General features: G+C 42.2%; 1 protein-coding gene across 1 annotated transcript in view; it reads right to left on the bottom strand.

Moving 5' to 3' along the window:
- Positions 1 to 1,544: 1,544 nt before the first annotated feature.
- Positions 1,545 to 17,408, bottom strand: part of EP300 (E1A binding protein p300) — a 75,010-nt gene continuing 59,146 nt past the window's right edge. The window contains exons 21-31 of the mRNA XM_001502341.7: positions 16,116 to 16,172; positions 15,379 to 15,456; positions 13,288 to 13,355; positions 12,374 to 12,524; positions 12,078 to 12,224; positions 11,337 to 11,450; positions 10,374 to 10,539; positions 9,257 to 9,421; positions 8,042 to 8,203; positions 5,098 to 5,379; positions 1,545 to 4,830 (exon numbers count right to left, since the gene is read on the bottom strand). Of these exons, the coding sequence (XP_001502391.1) occupies positions 2,632 to 4,830; positions 5,098 to 5,379; positions 8,042 to 8,203; positions 9,257 to 9,421; positions 10,374 to 10,539; positions 11,337 to 11,450; positions 12,078 to 12,224; positions 12,374 to 12,524; positions 13,288 to 13,355; positions 15,379 to 15,456; positions 16,116 to 16,172 (3,589 nt within the window). The 3' untranslated portion in view covers positions 1,545 to 2,631. The remainder of the gene's footprint in view (positions 4,831 to 5,097; positions 5,380 to 8,041; positions 8,204 to 9,256; positions 9,422 to 10,373; positions 10,540 to 11,336; positions 11,451 to 12,077; positions 12,225 to 12,373; positions 12,525 to 13,287; positions 13,356 to 15,378; positions 15,457 to 16,115; positions 16,173 to 17,408) is intronic.

Genomic DNA, 17,408 nt, shown 5'->3' with positions numbered 1-17,408 from the left:
GGAATTCACTGCTTGGAAATGGGTTAGAATTCTAAATATTTCCCTTTTGGGAGCTCAGGTCAATCCTGGGCTCCTAGTACCAGGGAGCAAAACGAAGGTCTTTTTCTAACAGGCATTCACCATCTTCTACAACCTGGTCTCACCCAAGTGGATCCGAAGCTGTTTTCCCAAGAGGATACTTTACTCTTCTGAGCAGAGTGCCTCCCTTTTCCCATTCATCTCCCCTCCAAAATCCAGTTTAAATATCCTTTCCAGAAATGTTCCGAATTCCCATCAGCCAGGTTTTCCCCCTTCCCCCTCTAACTGTTCTCTGCTCACGCCACTTAATACTTTCTTTTTAGCCTATTTAAAAAGCATAACTCTACCTTTTCTAGCTCTCAAGCTAACTTACTTAAGGACAGGGCTGTCATGTGTGCTGTGCGGCCTAGCACGGAAGGTGGGCTCACCATGTACATCTGCTGGACACTGACCTGAGGCAGGTGGATGCTTGATCCATTTTCTGAGGTGGGCTCTGATTAGCGCTGAGTGTTCAGGTTCACCTCACATTAAGATACCGGTTATTTTTGTTAAGACAATGTAAAACAGTAAGAACAACAAACAGGAGTTTGAATTAGCTAATTCAAGAGGATCTTCTTTCTTTGGCCCTTAGCAGACTATCACATATAGTGAAAAGCTCTGTGACAAAAATAAGGAAGACCTGCCAAATGATGCCAAGGCAGCTCATAGTATTCTAATTTTTCACATTTGTTCACAGCCAATGTAATATTCAATTGGAAGGATCATAACCTTTTCACTCTTTTAACACCCAGCAGTGCTGGACTCATTGTGGTTCTCTCTTAGCCTTCCAGGTTTTATTCCCACACCATTTTCTTTTCCCACCACCTCATTCACCCTGCTGACTTCTTGATGGGCAGTTGGCAAGAACAAAGGGTGTTTAACAGAGGGTAGGGCTGGACTGCTGCCCTGGCTTCAGGTGCTTTTTCAAGTTGTGACAGGCAGACAGGATCTCCCTTAGGTACTTATTCTCACCCCTGTAAGATGAGGGTGATTGGAAGACCATGAGGTCGTCCATAGGGAACATGGAAGAAGGTCCTATATCAAGCTGTTAAAAGTGAATTAATCAATTCAAGTTGATAAAATGGACACTTAGGGGGCCGGCCCAGTGGCGTAGTGGTTTGCATGCTTTGCTTCAGGGGCCCAGGGGTTGTGGGTTCAGATCCCAGGTGCAGACCTATGCCACTTGTCAGCCACACTGTGGTGGTGAGCCACATATAAAGTAGAGCAAGACTGGCAGATGTTAGCTCAGCAACAATCTTCCTAACTTAAAAAAAAAAAAGACAAAAGACACTTCGCTGGTGTTTGTAGTGTTTTTCCCTAACTTTCGACAAATTTACCAAAATCTACTTGTGGCTTGATCTTATGTAACAGTTAGGGAGGCTGTGAGCTAGGGCTTTCGGTTTTTCTTGAATCCTACGCATCAGGCACTTAAACTGCTGCATTCCAAGACAACGATATGATGGCAAGAAACGAAACAAAGTCAGGGGTCTGTCTCACACAGTTTATTTAACAATAGGTAATAAGAAATCAAATTTAACAGTCTATACAGTGATCCAAAGTTCATATTTATAAGTAATCAACTTTAATTGCATGATTTACAACGGTTGAGGGTTTTTGCTTTCTATTTTCAAGTTTTACAGAAAGTGTGTGTGTGGGGGGGAGCAGGGTAAGGAGGAAGAAAGCAAGCAAAGAAGAAACCCCAGGGACTTTGCATGTTAAAATCATCCCATTGGAATCGTTTCTTACCCTCTTTTTAATTTTTTCCTTTGTTAGATGTAAAAATAACGAAAAAAAATTCTTTCAAGAAACAGAACCACAATATATAATACATCAATTTGGCAGCTGCCCCTGTATAGTTTGAAAAAGTCATTTTTCTCTCTACATGTACAAATTATTTTAATACTTGAAGTTTTACGCTCAGACTTACAGAATAGAAAATTTTCTGGAGCACAAAAGTTGACTTGAGGGTAGGAAGGGGAATTTTTTTTTTTTTTTTTTACATTTTTAAAAGAATGAACATCTTTGCACCCAGAGAAAAAAAATTGGTATTTTAATATATATTTATATATATTTATATATATATAGAATGTAATTTTAAAGTAACATTAACCCCTTTTGTCCTCTGGTTTTAGAAATGTTCTTTTTTAACTCTTCCATAAAGTGAGGAAAATAGGGAAAAATGTCAACCATCTGCACCAGTAAATAATAACTATTAATATTACATATTTTCATTAATTTAAAAAAAATAATAAAACCTATTGGAGGTGCAAGGCAGGAGCATGTGGTTGGCTTCACAGACCTCAGCCTCCTCCCAGTGCACACTTGAACCACACACACAAGGGAAAAAAAGGCTGGAGGCGACCAGCCATAACAAAAATATATTCTTTGTATTCTATCATCCCTCAGGTTCATCTTGCATGTTTGCTTTAAACCACAAACAGCTACTGCACAGTTCTTATATGTTCCAAGGAAAAGTCTTTTAGGCTAAGAAAGATTCAAAAAAATTGTTTTCAGTACAAAAAGTCTTGTTAAGAGAAAATAATTTTTTTGCTCCCAAAATACTACAAGGTGTCTCTAGTGTATGTCTAGTGTACTCTGTGAGAGGTTCGGATTCAAGTCTGAGTTATCGGTGCTGAGTCCCAGGTCCGTGGCGCTTGCACCATGGAGGTTTGCCATGCCTGGATTGCTAGCGAGCTGAGAAAGCATCGAATTCTGGTCCGGGCTGGCAAAATGCCCTTGTTCCATGGGGTTGGCCTGGGCAGCTACCAGTCCAGGATGTGGAGAACTGGTCTGTGGGGAAACGTGGTGTGGAGAAGGCTGAGGCTGCATCCTTGGGGAAGGGCTGGAGTGAGGGGGCTGGGACTGTGGCCGTGGAGAAGGGACAGGCTGGGGAGAACGCACTTGATTGGAGAGAGACGGGATCTGCTGGCCTTGTAGGTGTGGGGACTGGGCCTGGTTTGGGAGCATATGCTGTTGGGGGCTCATGGGGTTGGGCTGAGCAGGGGACCCCATCTGTTGCTGAAGGAGGCGCTGCTGATAGGCCTGCAGACTGGCTCCTGCCTCTGCTCCCAAGGCCTGGGGGAGCTGGCCCATTTGTCCCATGTTCCCTTGTTGCATCTGTTGCATGTGATGCTGCATCCGCTGCTGCTGCTGCTGTTGCTGTGGGGGGTAGCCAACTCCTTGGGGTTGCTGGAACTGGTTATGGTTGGCCATTCCAGGGCCGATTCCTGGCCCTGCTCCCTGCTGCTGCTGCTGCGGCACCACCATCTGCTGTCGTCTCAAGATGTCTCGGAACTGTGAAGGCATGGTGTTGTGATTCATGTTCATCTGCTGAGCTTGGGGGCTCATCCCTCCCATGGGTGGCTGGAGCTGCTGCTGTGGTTGCTGCTGGGGCAGGCTAGCCCGCTGAATGCCTGCCTGCATGGGATTCATGTTCTGCATGGCTGGATTGGAGTGGACCCCCTGCTGACCTGGCATGGTAGGTGGCTGCAGCCCTGGCTGGCCCTGGGGCATGCCAGGTTGCCCAGGGAGGGCTTGCGGATTAGAGTTGGCATACTTGGCAGCCCGCTGCTTGATGAATGCAGCCAACAGCTGGGGGTTGGCGTGAAGGATACTAAGCACCTGTTGCTGCTGTAGGGGAGAGCTGGGAGACCTGAGAGTCCGCAAAAGGTTTTGTAAGGCTTGTTGAGACACAGTGCCTGGTTTGAGAGGGCTCACACCTACCTGGCCCAATCCTGGTTGGGGAGCCATGTTCAAGGGCTGACCATGCTGGGCCACTGACATCATGGCTGGCCTTGGCATCCCGGACTGTAGTTGCTGGGGCTGAGGCAATCCTCCTTGGGCCCACGGTGGCTGTTGCTGCATCCCTGTGGGCCCCATCCCTGGCTCCAAATGCCCACTGGGACCTCTGGCCATGGGGGGTGGGTTCATACCCATGGGGGCCATTGGAGTCATCTGTGGCATCTGGTGCTGGATTGGCCTTTGAAATATTTGCACATGGGCCATCTGGCGCTGAGTCTCTGCTGCCCTCTGAATCTGCATTGCCATTTCCACTGCTGCAGGTGGGGGCCCTGGAAGGGGTGGCTGAGCAGTCTGAGGAGGAGTTGGAGGGGTCACCTGGCCTGCCGCCTTACCCTGGGGGACAGGGCCAGCAGCTTGAGTCCTGGGCAAGTAGGGTGGCATGCTGTTGGGAGGGGTGGGCTGGGGCTGAGAGGGGGGCTGGGGCTGGGGTGTCTGTGGGGTGGTGGGCTGTTGGCCAGTTGGCGTGGTTGGAGTGGCAGGAGTTGGGGAGGGCAGGCCCTGTTGCTGCCCCACCACACCAGTCCGCTGCATGCTGGCCATCCTCCTGCGGAGCATCTGGGCCTGCTGTAGCCGGTGCTGCAGCTGCTGCTGCCGGAGCTTTTGCTTGATGTTTAGGCAGAACGGCACAGGGCACTTGTTCTCCTGGCAGTGCTTGGCATGGTAGCAACAGAGGGCAATGAGCTGCTTGCAGATGGGGCACCCTCCATTGGTTTTCCGTTTGCAACCCTTGGTATGCTGCACAACTCGCTTCATCTTCTGGCAGGAGGGCAGGGAGCAATTGGCATTTCGGCACTGGCAGGCATGGACCAGAGACTGGATGCAGCGCTGGATGCTGAGGCGGCGTGAGTCTCCTGGGCTCTGGGTGGCCGCAGCCTGCTGGTTGTTGCTCTCATCATCTAAGCCGAGACCTAGTTTCTCCATTTTGTGGTCATGGTTTTTAGTGTTATAGCAGGTGATACACAAATCGTAATCCTGGGGGGAAAACAGACACAGGTTAACTCTCCAAGATTTAAGTCATTCAAAAGCATTTCACAAATTCTACATGAGCTAAAAAGCCCTTTCTTAGAGAAAGCCTCTTTACCTCTCCCACTGAAACACGAGGCCAGGCCCCTCGCACCTCATTCTGTGACTCAGCACTGGCACTGGAGCCCAGAAAGGCCTCCAGAGCGTCTGGTCTGCACTGCCTCTCAAGCAGTTGGACCCTCCAGCGCTCTCTCCTCCCCGCACGTGGGGGCCTACCTCACACACGGTGCAGTGCCAGCGGGTCTCCACGTGGTGCTTGCACTCATTGCAGGTATAGACGAAGCGGTCCTGGCTCTGGGTGTGGAGCTCCACCAGCATGCACATAGTTGACCACTGGGCTCTTCGGAGTGAAGAGAACTCCAGGTGCTTGTCCCTTGCGAGGGTGAGAAAGGCATCCCGCCCATCCATCAGATCACAGGGGATGAGGGGGTCAGGATCCACAATGGGAGGCAGGGAGTTGGCAGCAGGGCCAGCGATGAGACGGATCACAAAGAAGACCTGCAAGACAGACAATCTCATTCTGACTCTGGAGCCAGAGCACCACGCGGCGCCGGAGCAGCCGCAGCAGACAGGTGAGTCAGGCTGCATGCCTGTGAGGCTGCTGACCGCTTTAGTGCATTTTACGCGCACGCCACAGGGCTGGACGGTACAGCCCTCTCTTCCTCCTGTGCTATGTATTTCTGCTCTCTTCTCTGGGACTACTACAATGGGTCTAAAATCTACATCTTGTTATCGTTTCTACCTCATTCAATAATTCCTTCAAAATAAGAATGGTCCAGGTCAGGTACACACATACACAGTGGGCATTCTGCCTCCAAGTGCTCTCCTTTAAAATGAAATCCATCATTTAACCTGAATCTAATCACAACGAAACCAATTAGACAAACCCAAACTGAGGGTCATTCTACGAAACAATTGGCCTGGACTCTTCAACAAAATGCCCACATCGTGAAAGCAAATAAAGCTGGGAAATGAGACATGGCAACTCAACACAACCCTTGATTGGAGCCTAAGGACCAGACAGTAGATGGTGGCACTGGGTTAAGCTTCCCGAGTGTGAAACCATAGCATAGTTATGCAGACGTCTTCTTTCTTAGAAGGTACTTGCTGAAATAGGTAAAGAAAATGTAGCAAAACGTTAACATCTGATGAATCTAAGTGAAGGGTATGGGAGGGAATCCTCTGTGTAACTTTCCTGTAAATTTGAGGAGAGAGGAAAAAAAAAAGTTGGTGGGGGTGGGAAAGATAAAACCCCCAAACCTTAGGCTCTGCTGTGGAAGCAGCAAAATTTTTGTTCATTAAAGTTTGAAAACACACAACCATTAATTCCCATAACCATTAGTGTAAAGGCTGCAAGAAGCTGGTATTATATATGTATTTGAAATTAATTAGTATGTAACTATAAACTCTTATTAAACTAATAAAATGTAAAATGGTACCTTCAAGAGATCCAGAACTTGTGAGCAACTCCTATATTAATCACTATATTCTACCAGTTTTTTAAAGACTGAAAATCTGTGCAAACTGGCAGTAACACTTGTGATATACTTGGGCAGCAACGTTTGCATGAAACAAGAGTCTTTTAATAAGCTACATTTCTAGAAAAAGAACAATAGGACAAGAAAGCACACACTGAGACAAGACACATAGCAAAGAGATGCCTACAGTTCAAAGCATCAAGGGAGAACCGAGATGCGTATCTGACCTTGTAACAATTGGGCTTAAGACTGTGGCTCAAAGCAGCGCTCACGAAGCAAGGAAGAGCATTCTGAAAATGTGACGCACAGAATCTAACAAGTAGGGAGTGCCTGTACAACCCATTCAAAATAAAGGCAAACAAAACCATCTGGTAGACTCCCTAGGAAATCCTCACTATGGCCGATCCTCCAATAACAACCATGGTGACTGAGTCCACTGGACGTCATGCTGTACAGCTAAGACAATACTTGAGTTTAACCTAAACTGACAACTTTAGACTCTAATTCCTAACAGGTGACTACTACCTACATCTTAAGTGAAATCACAGAATGTGTTCACAATTTAAGTGAAATCTACTACAATATACCCTGAGGGTCTTTCCCAATTGCTGTTATGCTAGAATTTTATGACACTAAACATTGCTTGACATAGCTAATAATGATTAATTGTTGATAATTATCTAAGTGAGGCGCTCACTAGAGCTAAGGAATCTTTCTGTTGCACTAGCAAGGCTCAGGCTATAGTTCTTTAGGCTTAAATAAAAAAGGAGTGGGGGTGGAGTCGTGATGTGGGGGAAGGGCACTCTGAACAGCTTATAGGTCAAGAACCGTTATAATAACTACCTCTCTAAAGGGTTCTGAGTAACGATTTCTCTCCCAAAGACTGCTTAATCAATTTGGTTCTAAGTCTATACATAAAAGCAAGCCGTCACTTCTCTCTCCATGTAATAGCCACTTCCTGTAAGAACCCGATAAGATGCCTGAACACAGAAATGAACTGAGATATTAAAAAAACAAACAACTAAAAAAACAAAACAAAACAAACGACTGACATAACTACCCTTCAAGACTCCTCAGCTTACCACTGATGCTGCTGAAGGGAAAAACCCCAACACACCCAGTTACATTCCCAATCTACCTACCACAAACAAGCAATCTGAAGGACAAAGTAACGCGAAGTTTTAACTCCTCTGAGAAGGGGTTACAAGTGCATAGTGTACGAAAGATGAACTTTTCTTCAGCTTTCTCCACTTCCCAAATCACTTTCAGGAAAGCAGTCCACGTTTTTATTCATTTGTTTTGCCAAAGTTCCATTACGGACAAACTGGAATGACCAATGGAGCTCTAAGGAGCTTGGTTTAAAACAAAAGAACAAAAATATCCAACAAGCCTTTCTCCTGAGCCACAGAGGCACGCACATAAGAGGGTATAAACAACAGGGCTAGACTAACTATGCTTGTCCTTTTAAACTGTGAGACACAATCCAGTACCATCTAGATTTACAACACAGCTGCAAATTAAAGCAAGCTTATCATCGCTCGCTTTCAGCGCCATGCAGCCAGCCCCTGTTCTTCCTTCTGCATTTCAAGTGGTCTGGTGCTCATGTCATAAATGCCAACCATAGCGGGCAGTTCCTTGGAAATCTTGCTCTGGTTCTTCTGTTCTTGGTGGCTGCATCTTACCTCTTTATGTTTCTCCATGGTGGCGTACAGCTTCTGCGAGAGGTCATTGGACACATTAGGCATGCCTGGCTTCTTCTTGTTGCCCCTACTAAGGCTGCTCTTGTTTTTGCTGGTTTTCTTATTATTCTTCTTTTTAGCATTTTTGCTGTCTCCCTTTGTCACCTACAGGTTAGCACATAGGGGACAAGACAGTTTTTGTTAAGCAGTGATGTGAATGATACTAATGGTAAGAAGACTCTCCTTTCTTTGAAACCAGAGATCATAATCTTCCAGCTGCTCTCTTCACTCCCACTGTTTTTAAGGCTGTTTTTTTTGTTTGTTTGTTTTTTTACAGTAAACTAATGTCACTAACGTCTTTGCACTAATTTTCTCCCAGTGAAGAATCCCTGCACTAAGACCCTTCATTAAGACAATGGCAGCCTTAGCTTTTTGACTAGAAGAGCTTAGGTTGATCTATCCGATCCCAGACTTACAGGAAACTGTAAGTGGCAATGTGGGGTAGTGAAAAGTGCGTGGAAGTGGGGAGCCAAAGACCATGGCTTCATTTCCTTCCACTTGCATTCTAGAATTTTCTGAGTCTACTATAAAAACCACCGCCACCACCTTGAAAAGCAATCAATGATTAATTGAAACTACAAGGCTGTAGTAAGTTCTATATCTTTAACAGACTATTTAAGGGTGAGTTTAACAGGTTAGACTCACTGAGGGCACTTCTAGATATGCCACGGGGAATTAACTAACCAGGAAGAGCTCCTCGGGATCCTCCTACAAAGCAGGTTCTGTATGGGGGACTAGCAAACTCTGGTCCAGGGCCATTTTTGTATGGCTAAGAATAGTTTTTACATTTATAAAGTGTTTAGGGCTGGAGACCATATATGGCCCAAAATATTCATAATTTGGACCTTCACAGAAAGTAAAGCTTGCCAACTCCTTGCTCTAAATAGGTAATTTTCCATCAATTTTTCAGGGTTTCCTTCCTTCTGTTTCTACTACTGGAAATCCAAGATTCCATCTAAAACAAGGATCTGATGCTAAAAGGGTTTAAAACCACTGAAATAGAACCATAGTAACTTACTTAAGCTAATATTTCTCACTCAATTTAAAGAGCTTTCTCACACCTAAGAGCTTTAAGACCAAGATCAAAGTTTCAGCTCACTTCTGGATTATCCATGAGAATCAAGGCAGAAGTTGGAAAGGAAAATGCAAAGCACTTACATCTGTGCTTTCATTGCTGGTGTTTTCCTCTCGCTTTCTCTCTTCCTCTTCCTGTTCCAGTTCCTTAATGCTCTCTTCCAGAACATTGGGCCAGAAATCACCCTCAAAGTAAGGCAATTCCTTTGCACTTGTTAATCGATCTTCAGTAGCTTGTTTAAAAATATCCTGTGAAAATACCCAGGTACAAATATAGGAATTTCTGTTTTTTAAAAAAGCATTTATTCATACAGAGGCAGTCATAGCTAATGGATGTAAGAAACATGAGGGATTAAAATGTCTTCTGGAAGGTGGTAGAGATTTCATACCTAAGCCCCATGTCTGGGGAGACAGTTTCCTAAACAGTGAAAAGGTCTTATTTGAAGTCAGTATTTCTGGTTTTCTCTTTCCTCTACCCATCAGCGCAGGGAGATTATTTGCCTTTACATAACCAAGTGGCAGATTATCTTGCTGGCACTAGTGGCAGAGGCAGAATCACTCACCCTGAGGCCTTTACCACTCCTGATAACAGGACGCGGCGTGATGTGAGGCAGTGCCTGCCTTGCACCCACCCATCCTTGGAATTTCAGCAGCTTTCACTTGAAAAATATGTTCTAAACAACCCAAACTACAAATACTGGAAACTATATAGCTACAGAATGATTGGCTGTGCTGCCTGGGAAAATATCCAGTTAATGTTTTCCTCCTCATGAGAAAAAACAGGTAAGAAATTTGGTAGTACAAGTTTTTATCATGAGATACCCTAGAATCATGAATGGCTATTAAGAATATATTTTTAATTAGTCACGTCTTTAAAACAGGTATTTCTTGATCTAAGACTTTTTGAAAGCCTAGTTTTTCTTACTTTGAAAGTTTGTACAGAGAAGTAAAGAGAAGAGAATACTGAACACTGATATAACCTGATTAGACTTAGCAATTTTTAAACATTTTACCAGATACACTTCATCTTAATAACAATTCAGGCAAAATAAGAACACTTTATCAAATTAGCATAATTTTATAAATTACATGGAAGAGGGAGAACAAACAGAACATTTTTTAAAGACAGTTAAATGGCAGAATACACAGCTGCAGGATTAGCAAATTTTCAATGTTATCATTTTCTCCCACTCCTCCTGACCTTGTAATCATGGACAATTCGATCAGTCATGGCCTTGTCAAGCATCTTTTTGTACCACTCCTGCAGTCGCTTGGGCTTGGGTATCTTCTGGTCAGGAGGATGGCAATGGAAGATATAGTCGTCTCCCTCACTTGGGGGACATGCCCAAATATGCCCTGTCGTATATCTAACAACACAAAGAGAAGGAACATTCAAGAGAAAAGATCATCCATTCTGGAAAGAATGCTACACTTTAAATCACAAGGTGAAGTGAGTACAGAAACCAAGGATTTTCCCCAAGGTAACACAAAGTATACAATTTACCATCAGATCAAAATTCTTAGGCCAGAACTAAGCATAACCCACAGCATTAACAATGAATCGCACATTGCCTAGTTCTTCTTGGAAGCTAACCCTTGATCCAAAAACCCCAAATGTGCATTTAAAGACCAAATGAAAGTTACAATGCAAAGGAAAATGGATTTATTTCAATAAGAGAGCTAAATGAAATGCACTTAAGAGGAATAACCTGCAAAGAGAGGTGGTGAATATTCTCAAGCCCATATAGATCTTGAAGGTAAGGAAGCAGTCTTGATGAAGTTTTATATCTCCAGAACTTAGTTTGTTTTTATTTTTCATATCTAGGTGTAAAAGGATCAAATGCAGTCTAAGGTTCTGGCCCTAAACGAGTAACCATCAACTTTCAAATTAAACTGTATCTGACAACTGAATTGAACAACATACAACCAATTTGGGATGGGTGCACTTAGGGTCAAGATATCCCTTTCTTTCCTACTGGCAACATTAACATGAAAGAATCTCCAACAGAGTTGACATTACACTTCTACTAGATGAAAACCAAAGTTGAGAAAAGAAGGCAAAAAGTCAAATATTTGCATGTTTTAACGTATGTCTCACCATAATATCACAGTAGTAACTAGTTTAATTATTGTTAAAAATAGCATTTGTTATCAATATGCTTACCCTAATTTCTTGACGTATTCTAAATATCCAATTAAAATTTCATGATAGACTGCAGTCCTCAAGCATTTAGGACGGAAGAAATGAACACTATCGAGGTATGATATATATACTCTCCTATATCAAACAGGGAGAAAGAAACCAAGTCAAGTCACATAATGAAATCTTACTGATACAGCTAATAACAGTCTCTCTTCTGTGCTCTCTGCTCATCTTGTCATTTGTAATGCTCATCACACAGTGTTATATAAATGTGAACTCCTGGGGGCATTCAGTGAGCCTATGGCTCTCTTCTAGTCTCAGCATCTAACAGTACCTGAAACACAGTATATCAGTCAAGATTTATGGATCCAAATGTATCCTGGCAGCTTTCTTGTTTTGGCCTGTATACTATTTTGGAAACAAGAAATTCTAAACCACATCCTACCCTATTTGTATGATATTCTTTCACATACCTCTCAGTAAGGTCTTAACATGATCCCACAATCTCGATTTGAGCCCATTTTCTGAAAACTAGTGAGCCTGTTTCCCATTTCCAATTTCAGGCTGCTACTCGTATCCCTTTCCTTTTTACTATGACCATAGAAGAGCAATATTTTGTTTTTGTTTTGTTTCACTTTAATACTACACTTGAGAATTTGCATTTCCAAACAAAGCACATCAAACATTTCTTGCCCTTTATGCTTTTTCACTTATAGCTTCAAACTCCCGTGCAAATTAGAAGGTAGCCATAAGAAGTCCTACCTCTGGTTGGGTGGAGGGCAGTCAGAGCCATACTCTTGAACATGCATGCCAAAGAAGCACAAGTCAACACCATCGATCTCTTCAAAGGCAAAGAGGGCTTTGGTTCGATATGGGAAGGATTCTGCCATCTCTCCACTATCTACAAACCTACACAATTCAGATTGGAGGGAAAAATCATAACATTCATTCAGATTAGAATCAACAGTAACAGCCGTGTATGAGCAACAACTGTGCTCATAACCATGTGTGAGCAATTGTGGACCCACAAGAAAAGAAGAGGGAAAATCACTAGATACCTTGCTTTCATGCCTGGTTTGACTTCCACAGTTTTGTCAGAAGCGTGAACTACCCGAACAGTGACCTCTCCTGACTCAGGGTGATTTTGTCGCCTCAGAAAGTCATTCACACGATTCTCCAGAAAGGTGCCAAGCCTTGTGGATGGCAACCCTAGGAATATAAAAGTTAAAAGTTTGTAGTAATAAAGGTCAAATTTATTACCGTCAGTCTTAAGGTTCAATATCAAATCTCTTTAAACATTCTTTTCCCCAACTTTTTACTTTGAAAATTTTCCAGTTTCAGAAAAGTTAAAAAAATAGAACAAACATCCATAAGCACTTTGCCTTGACTGTAATACTGTTTTAAAATAACAATGGTTAGATATCATGAGAAACCATACAGGAATAAAAGCAACCTGTAGGCAGAAAAAAATTGCAAAGGCATCGAACAAAACTAAGTCAAACACTATAATAAGATAAATTAGTGTAAATTAATTATATGAGAAAAGTTTTTACTACCACCAACTCGCCTCCCCAACTAAAAAGATCACATAGGCCTAAAGCAGTCCTTACTAATGGTGTGGACAAAACTGAGGGAGTCACTCATGGAATGGCGGTTCTGGACAAATATTTCCACATCTGGCCCCCGTTAGGAAATGCCCCAAACATGGAGAAATGTAGGAACAAGAAAAACACATATCCTCTATTTTACAAATCCTGATCCTTGAAAATTTTCTTCTTAGGTCTAATGAATTTCACACCAAAAAGTACATTACAGTTTAACTTTAAGTAGATGACAGAAAAATTATTAGATTTGTACTTTGGTTAAATATTTTAAATAAGGTTGAAACAAAGTAATTCATTTCTGGATGGTTTATTCTTAACTTTGTTTCAGTGGCGTTTTGTCAAAATTTACCTGTAAAAATGAAACTTACTTTTAGCAGAAAACTTATTTTCTTTCCTAGTTCGTGCAGTTTTCTTTAAACAGCCATCACAGACAAATCTAAAATGTAAACCAAGATTTTGCTTACACAACTTAAAGAAACATCTAAAGTAACGTATACTACAAAATCTACCATATGTAAGCATAAAGTTAAAATTCAAAGGACAACCTGGGAGAAATAGTTCTAAATATATAATAAAGAGTTAATACAACTATATACAAAGAGCTTTTAGAAATCATTAATAAAAAAAGGACAAAAGATCTAATTGAAAAACAGGCAAAAGACACGAAAAAATGTGTTGTTGTTAAGGCCATCGAGTCAATTCTGACTCTTAATAACACTGTGGACAGCAGAGTAGAACCCTGCCCAGTCTTTCTGTGCCATCCTCTCGCCTTCTGGCCCTATATTAGACAATGCTCTGCTGCTATTCCTAGGGTTTTCATGGCCAATTTTTTCAAAGTGAGTGGCCAGGTCCTTCTTCCTAGTCTTAGGTCTGGAAGCTCTGCTGAAACCTGTCCACCCTGAGTGACCCTGTTGGTATCTGAAATACCGATGGCTTAGCTTCCAGCATCACAGCAACATGCAGCTGTCACAGTATGACAACTGAGACGGGTGGTGTAGCTCCCTGACTGGGAGATGAACCTGGGCCATGGCATTAAGAGCGCCGAATCTGGGGCTGGCCCCATGGCCGAGTGGTTATCTTTGTGCACTCTGCTTTGGTGGCCTGAGGATTCACTGCTCGTCAAGCCATGCTGAGGAGGCGTCCCACATGGCACAACCAGAGGCACTCACAACTAAAATATACAACTATGTACTGGGGGGGCTTTGGGGAGGAGAAGGAGAAGAAGAGAAGAAGACTGGTAACAGATGTTAGCTCAGGTGCCAATCTAAAAAAAAAAAAAGAGCGCCGAATCTTAACCACTAGATCCCGGAGAAGGGCATGTAAATTGGCTTAGATAGGAAAAGATGATGAAAGATTACAGATTAAAATACGAATTTCGCTTTTTGGCCAATCACAATGGCAAGTCTATACTGCTACTGGTGGGAATGTAAAGAAGCACACTCTGAGAGCAGCACCAATAGATTTGAAATGTAGATTCTTTTTGTTCCTGCAATTACATAACATCAACTACTGTGATTTTCCTTCATATTATTTCCTGGAAATTTATTAATTAGCCGCCTCTTTCCTGTGACCTCCAAACCAGCATCAACAGTCAGTCTAAGAAAAGAGTAGAGGCCATGCAGAGATCCCATCCTAATGAGTCATCTGGTGCACAGACACCCCCGCTCCCCCTTCCCTTGCAACAGAGCTGGGATCAGCCCGATTCCTGGAGAGTGAGGTGGCCCATAGCAGTAGACAGCTAAGTGTCACAACAGACAAAAATCCACTCATTGCTATCAAAGCCACTGATGATGTACAGCTTGGGTAAATATGTAGACAATATTTAGAAACAGAACATGGGTCCCGAGAATAGCTAGTTCATTAAAGTCCATATCTAGTCATTTTACGCAACTCTGCCTTTCACTGGACAACAGCCATCTAACTTATTGCCCAAGCCCCTAAAAGATGTTTAAATCAAATCCTAACCAGGGTTATCATTTAGAATACCAATCACAGAGTGATGTTTTATCAGAGATAGGAATAAAGGTGTGCCCTTGGCACCCTCCATAGATAGTGACATTCAAAATCTGGCAAATCCTTGCTAGTTTCCAGGTGCTAGAGATTTCTTGTTATCTCTATTAGTAAGTCTTTAAAAAGTATTTACTTAAAAAAAAAAAGAAAAAGAAAAAGTATTTACTTGATGTATAATGATCAGAAAAGAATTAAAAAAACAAACCAGCAGAATAAAATGTTTGTATATGGATTAAAACAATGTGTGCAAATAAGAGAAAGATCTATATTTTTCGATTTTTTTAGGTTATTTAATGTTTCGAAACTGGATTTTAATTATCCTTTCCCAATCCAAAGAACAATGTTTAGAGACACAGTAACTCTGAAGATATGATATACTCATTACAAAGAAAACAAAAATTTGCTAAAATTTATGATGAAAAAGTCTAGAGAAAATACTGGTGTCTCACCCAGATGGCCAGATGATCTCATGATGAAGCACACAGATCTGATGCATCTTTCTTCCACATTCTGTACATTCAACAAACCTGGAAATGGAAAGCCAAAATTTTCAGATTAAATCCAAAACTTTAACCAAATCAAAACCTTCAATGTTTCCCGACTTCTGACAATTCAAAAGATAGTCAAGAATTGTCTAAAGTATTGAAATAATAGTTGAAAAAAGTTTTCAGTTTTTAAAAGCTCTTTAGTGTTACAAGTAGAGCAAATTTCAAAAGCAATTAAGTTCAGTCACTAAATGTGACGGTTAAATGTGACTGTGGAAAGGCAGTAAAAAGTGAAAGATCACTGCTGCTTAAGCTTCCAAATGAGTCCAACACCATCCTATCCATTCCAGGAAGGCCTAAACTGTACATTTCAGTGCTGTGAAAGACCTCAATACAAAGCAGCGACTATGAACTTGTCTGGCAATGCAGAGGACAACAGGGATGGAACACATGGCACTGAGCAGAGGTAGCTTGGTGCTTCACCTGGGCCTATACCACACCAAGCTATTGGGTTGATTTAGTGAACTGTAAATGAATCCTAACTGTACTGGAGACTTCCACATTTCTACCATTGATGTTAGATGTATGTTATAAAGATTTAGCCCAAGAATACAGAATCGTCTCACTGTGTGGGCAAACCAAGAGAACAAAAGGAAGAAGGAAAATCAAAGTGTCCTGACTATTCAAGGGGAACTACTTACAGTTCAGGATCCAGTGTGTCATTTTTTCTCTTGGAAAATTGTTCTTTATTTATTGTACTAAGGAGAAAAGAGGCACACAATGAGAAAAAGTGATACAGAAAGATGAGCAATGTGACTACTGTTCTAACCACAGGAACAAATCTCATACTGTAAGTGGGTTATTTAAATCTTCTAAGAATATACTGAGGATACATTAAACACGTACTTTCTTGGTTCCCACAAAATGCATGTTTACATAAAGGAATGCCTGTTTTTGGAAAGGACTTTATAGTAAATCTATCTCCCCTTACAGGAAATGGAGACCCCAGTAAGAATCAGAAACATGAGTTTGTTCTTCTTTTCCTTTTTCAATTGTGCCTACTACTCAGTATTAGGCATTTACTAACTCTTAAGAGTTTCATGTTCCTAGACCGAGCTATGAAGGATGGTGTGTATACAGGGAGCTAAACTGCTATTTAAAAATAATATTAATTTTTCAGGACCGTGTAGTCAAACAACTTTTTATATTAAGAGAAAATTTCACTATTAAGAATACATATTTTAGGTTGCTTACAGTAACCCAAAAAGGTAATTTTAAAGGGTGAAACATTTATTTTTTAGCATTCATTTTAAAATTTTCACATGGCCTCCCAACCTGGTGTAACATACCACACTGCTCATAGCCTCCCAAATACAGAAGCTAACAGTCTTATCAGGGGGCCCAACTTTGACTACTGTGCTTCCTCCTCACAAAAATGAGAACAGCTCTGCATTTAAACTGCTTCCCACTCTAACTAGCTTAGAGATTCGTCTCAAAATGGCCTAAGTCCTCGTTACTCAGAGTGCGCTCGGAGAGCAGCAGCGCAGGAGGACCTGGGAGCTTGCTGGTGAAACAGACCCTCAGGCCCACTACAGACCTGCAGAGCCAGAAGGGGTTTCTGTACCCTTCAAAGCCACAGATGTGCTGCCTAAGGTTCAGGACATGTGGTAGCCACTCAACAGTACCAATGGGAAAGCTGCCTGCCTTTCTTGCAGGAGGGAAACCTAGCTGGAGCTGACTTCTCTGGTTTAGCCGAGGGTCAGAAAATCTCCTTGGGGACCAAGGGGACCCAGCACCTACTCTCCAGATCAGCACTAGACCCTACTACATTATATTTCAATGGAGACTGAAGGAAAAGTGCAACTTCAAAACCCAATTTGGAAAAATTAACCAGTTTTTCTCAGAAGCCCTCTTTTTACTAGTAACATAACTCCATACTTTTTGGAATGTTCTAAACTGCTTCTCTTTATTATAGGTTAAAACAGGGAAGAAGC

Source organism: Equus caballus, chromosome 28, assembly GCF_041296265.1.
Source record: "Equus caballus isolate H_3958 breed thoroughbred chromosome 28, TB-T2T, whole genome shotgun sequence".
NCBI lineage: Eukaryota > Metazoa > Chordata > Mammalia > Perissodactyla > Equidae > Equus > Equus caballus.
The sequence above is the reverse complement of the archived record's forward strand: the minus strand, read 5'-3'. Positions and strand labels throughout refer to the sequence as shown.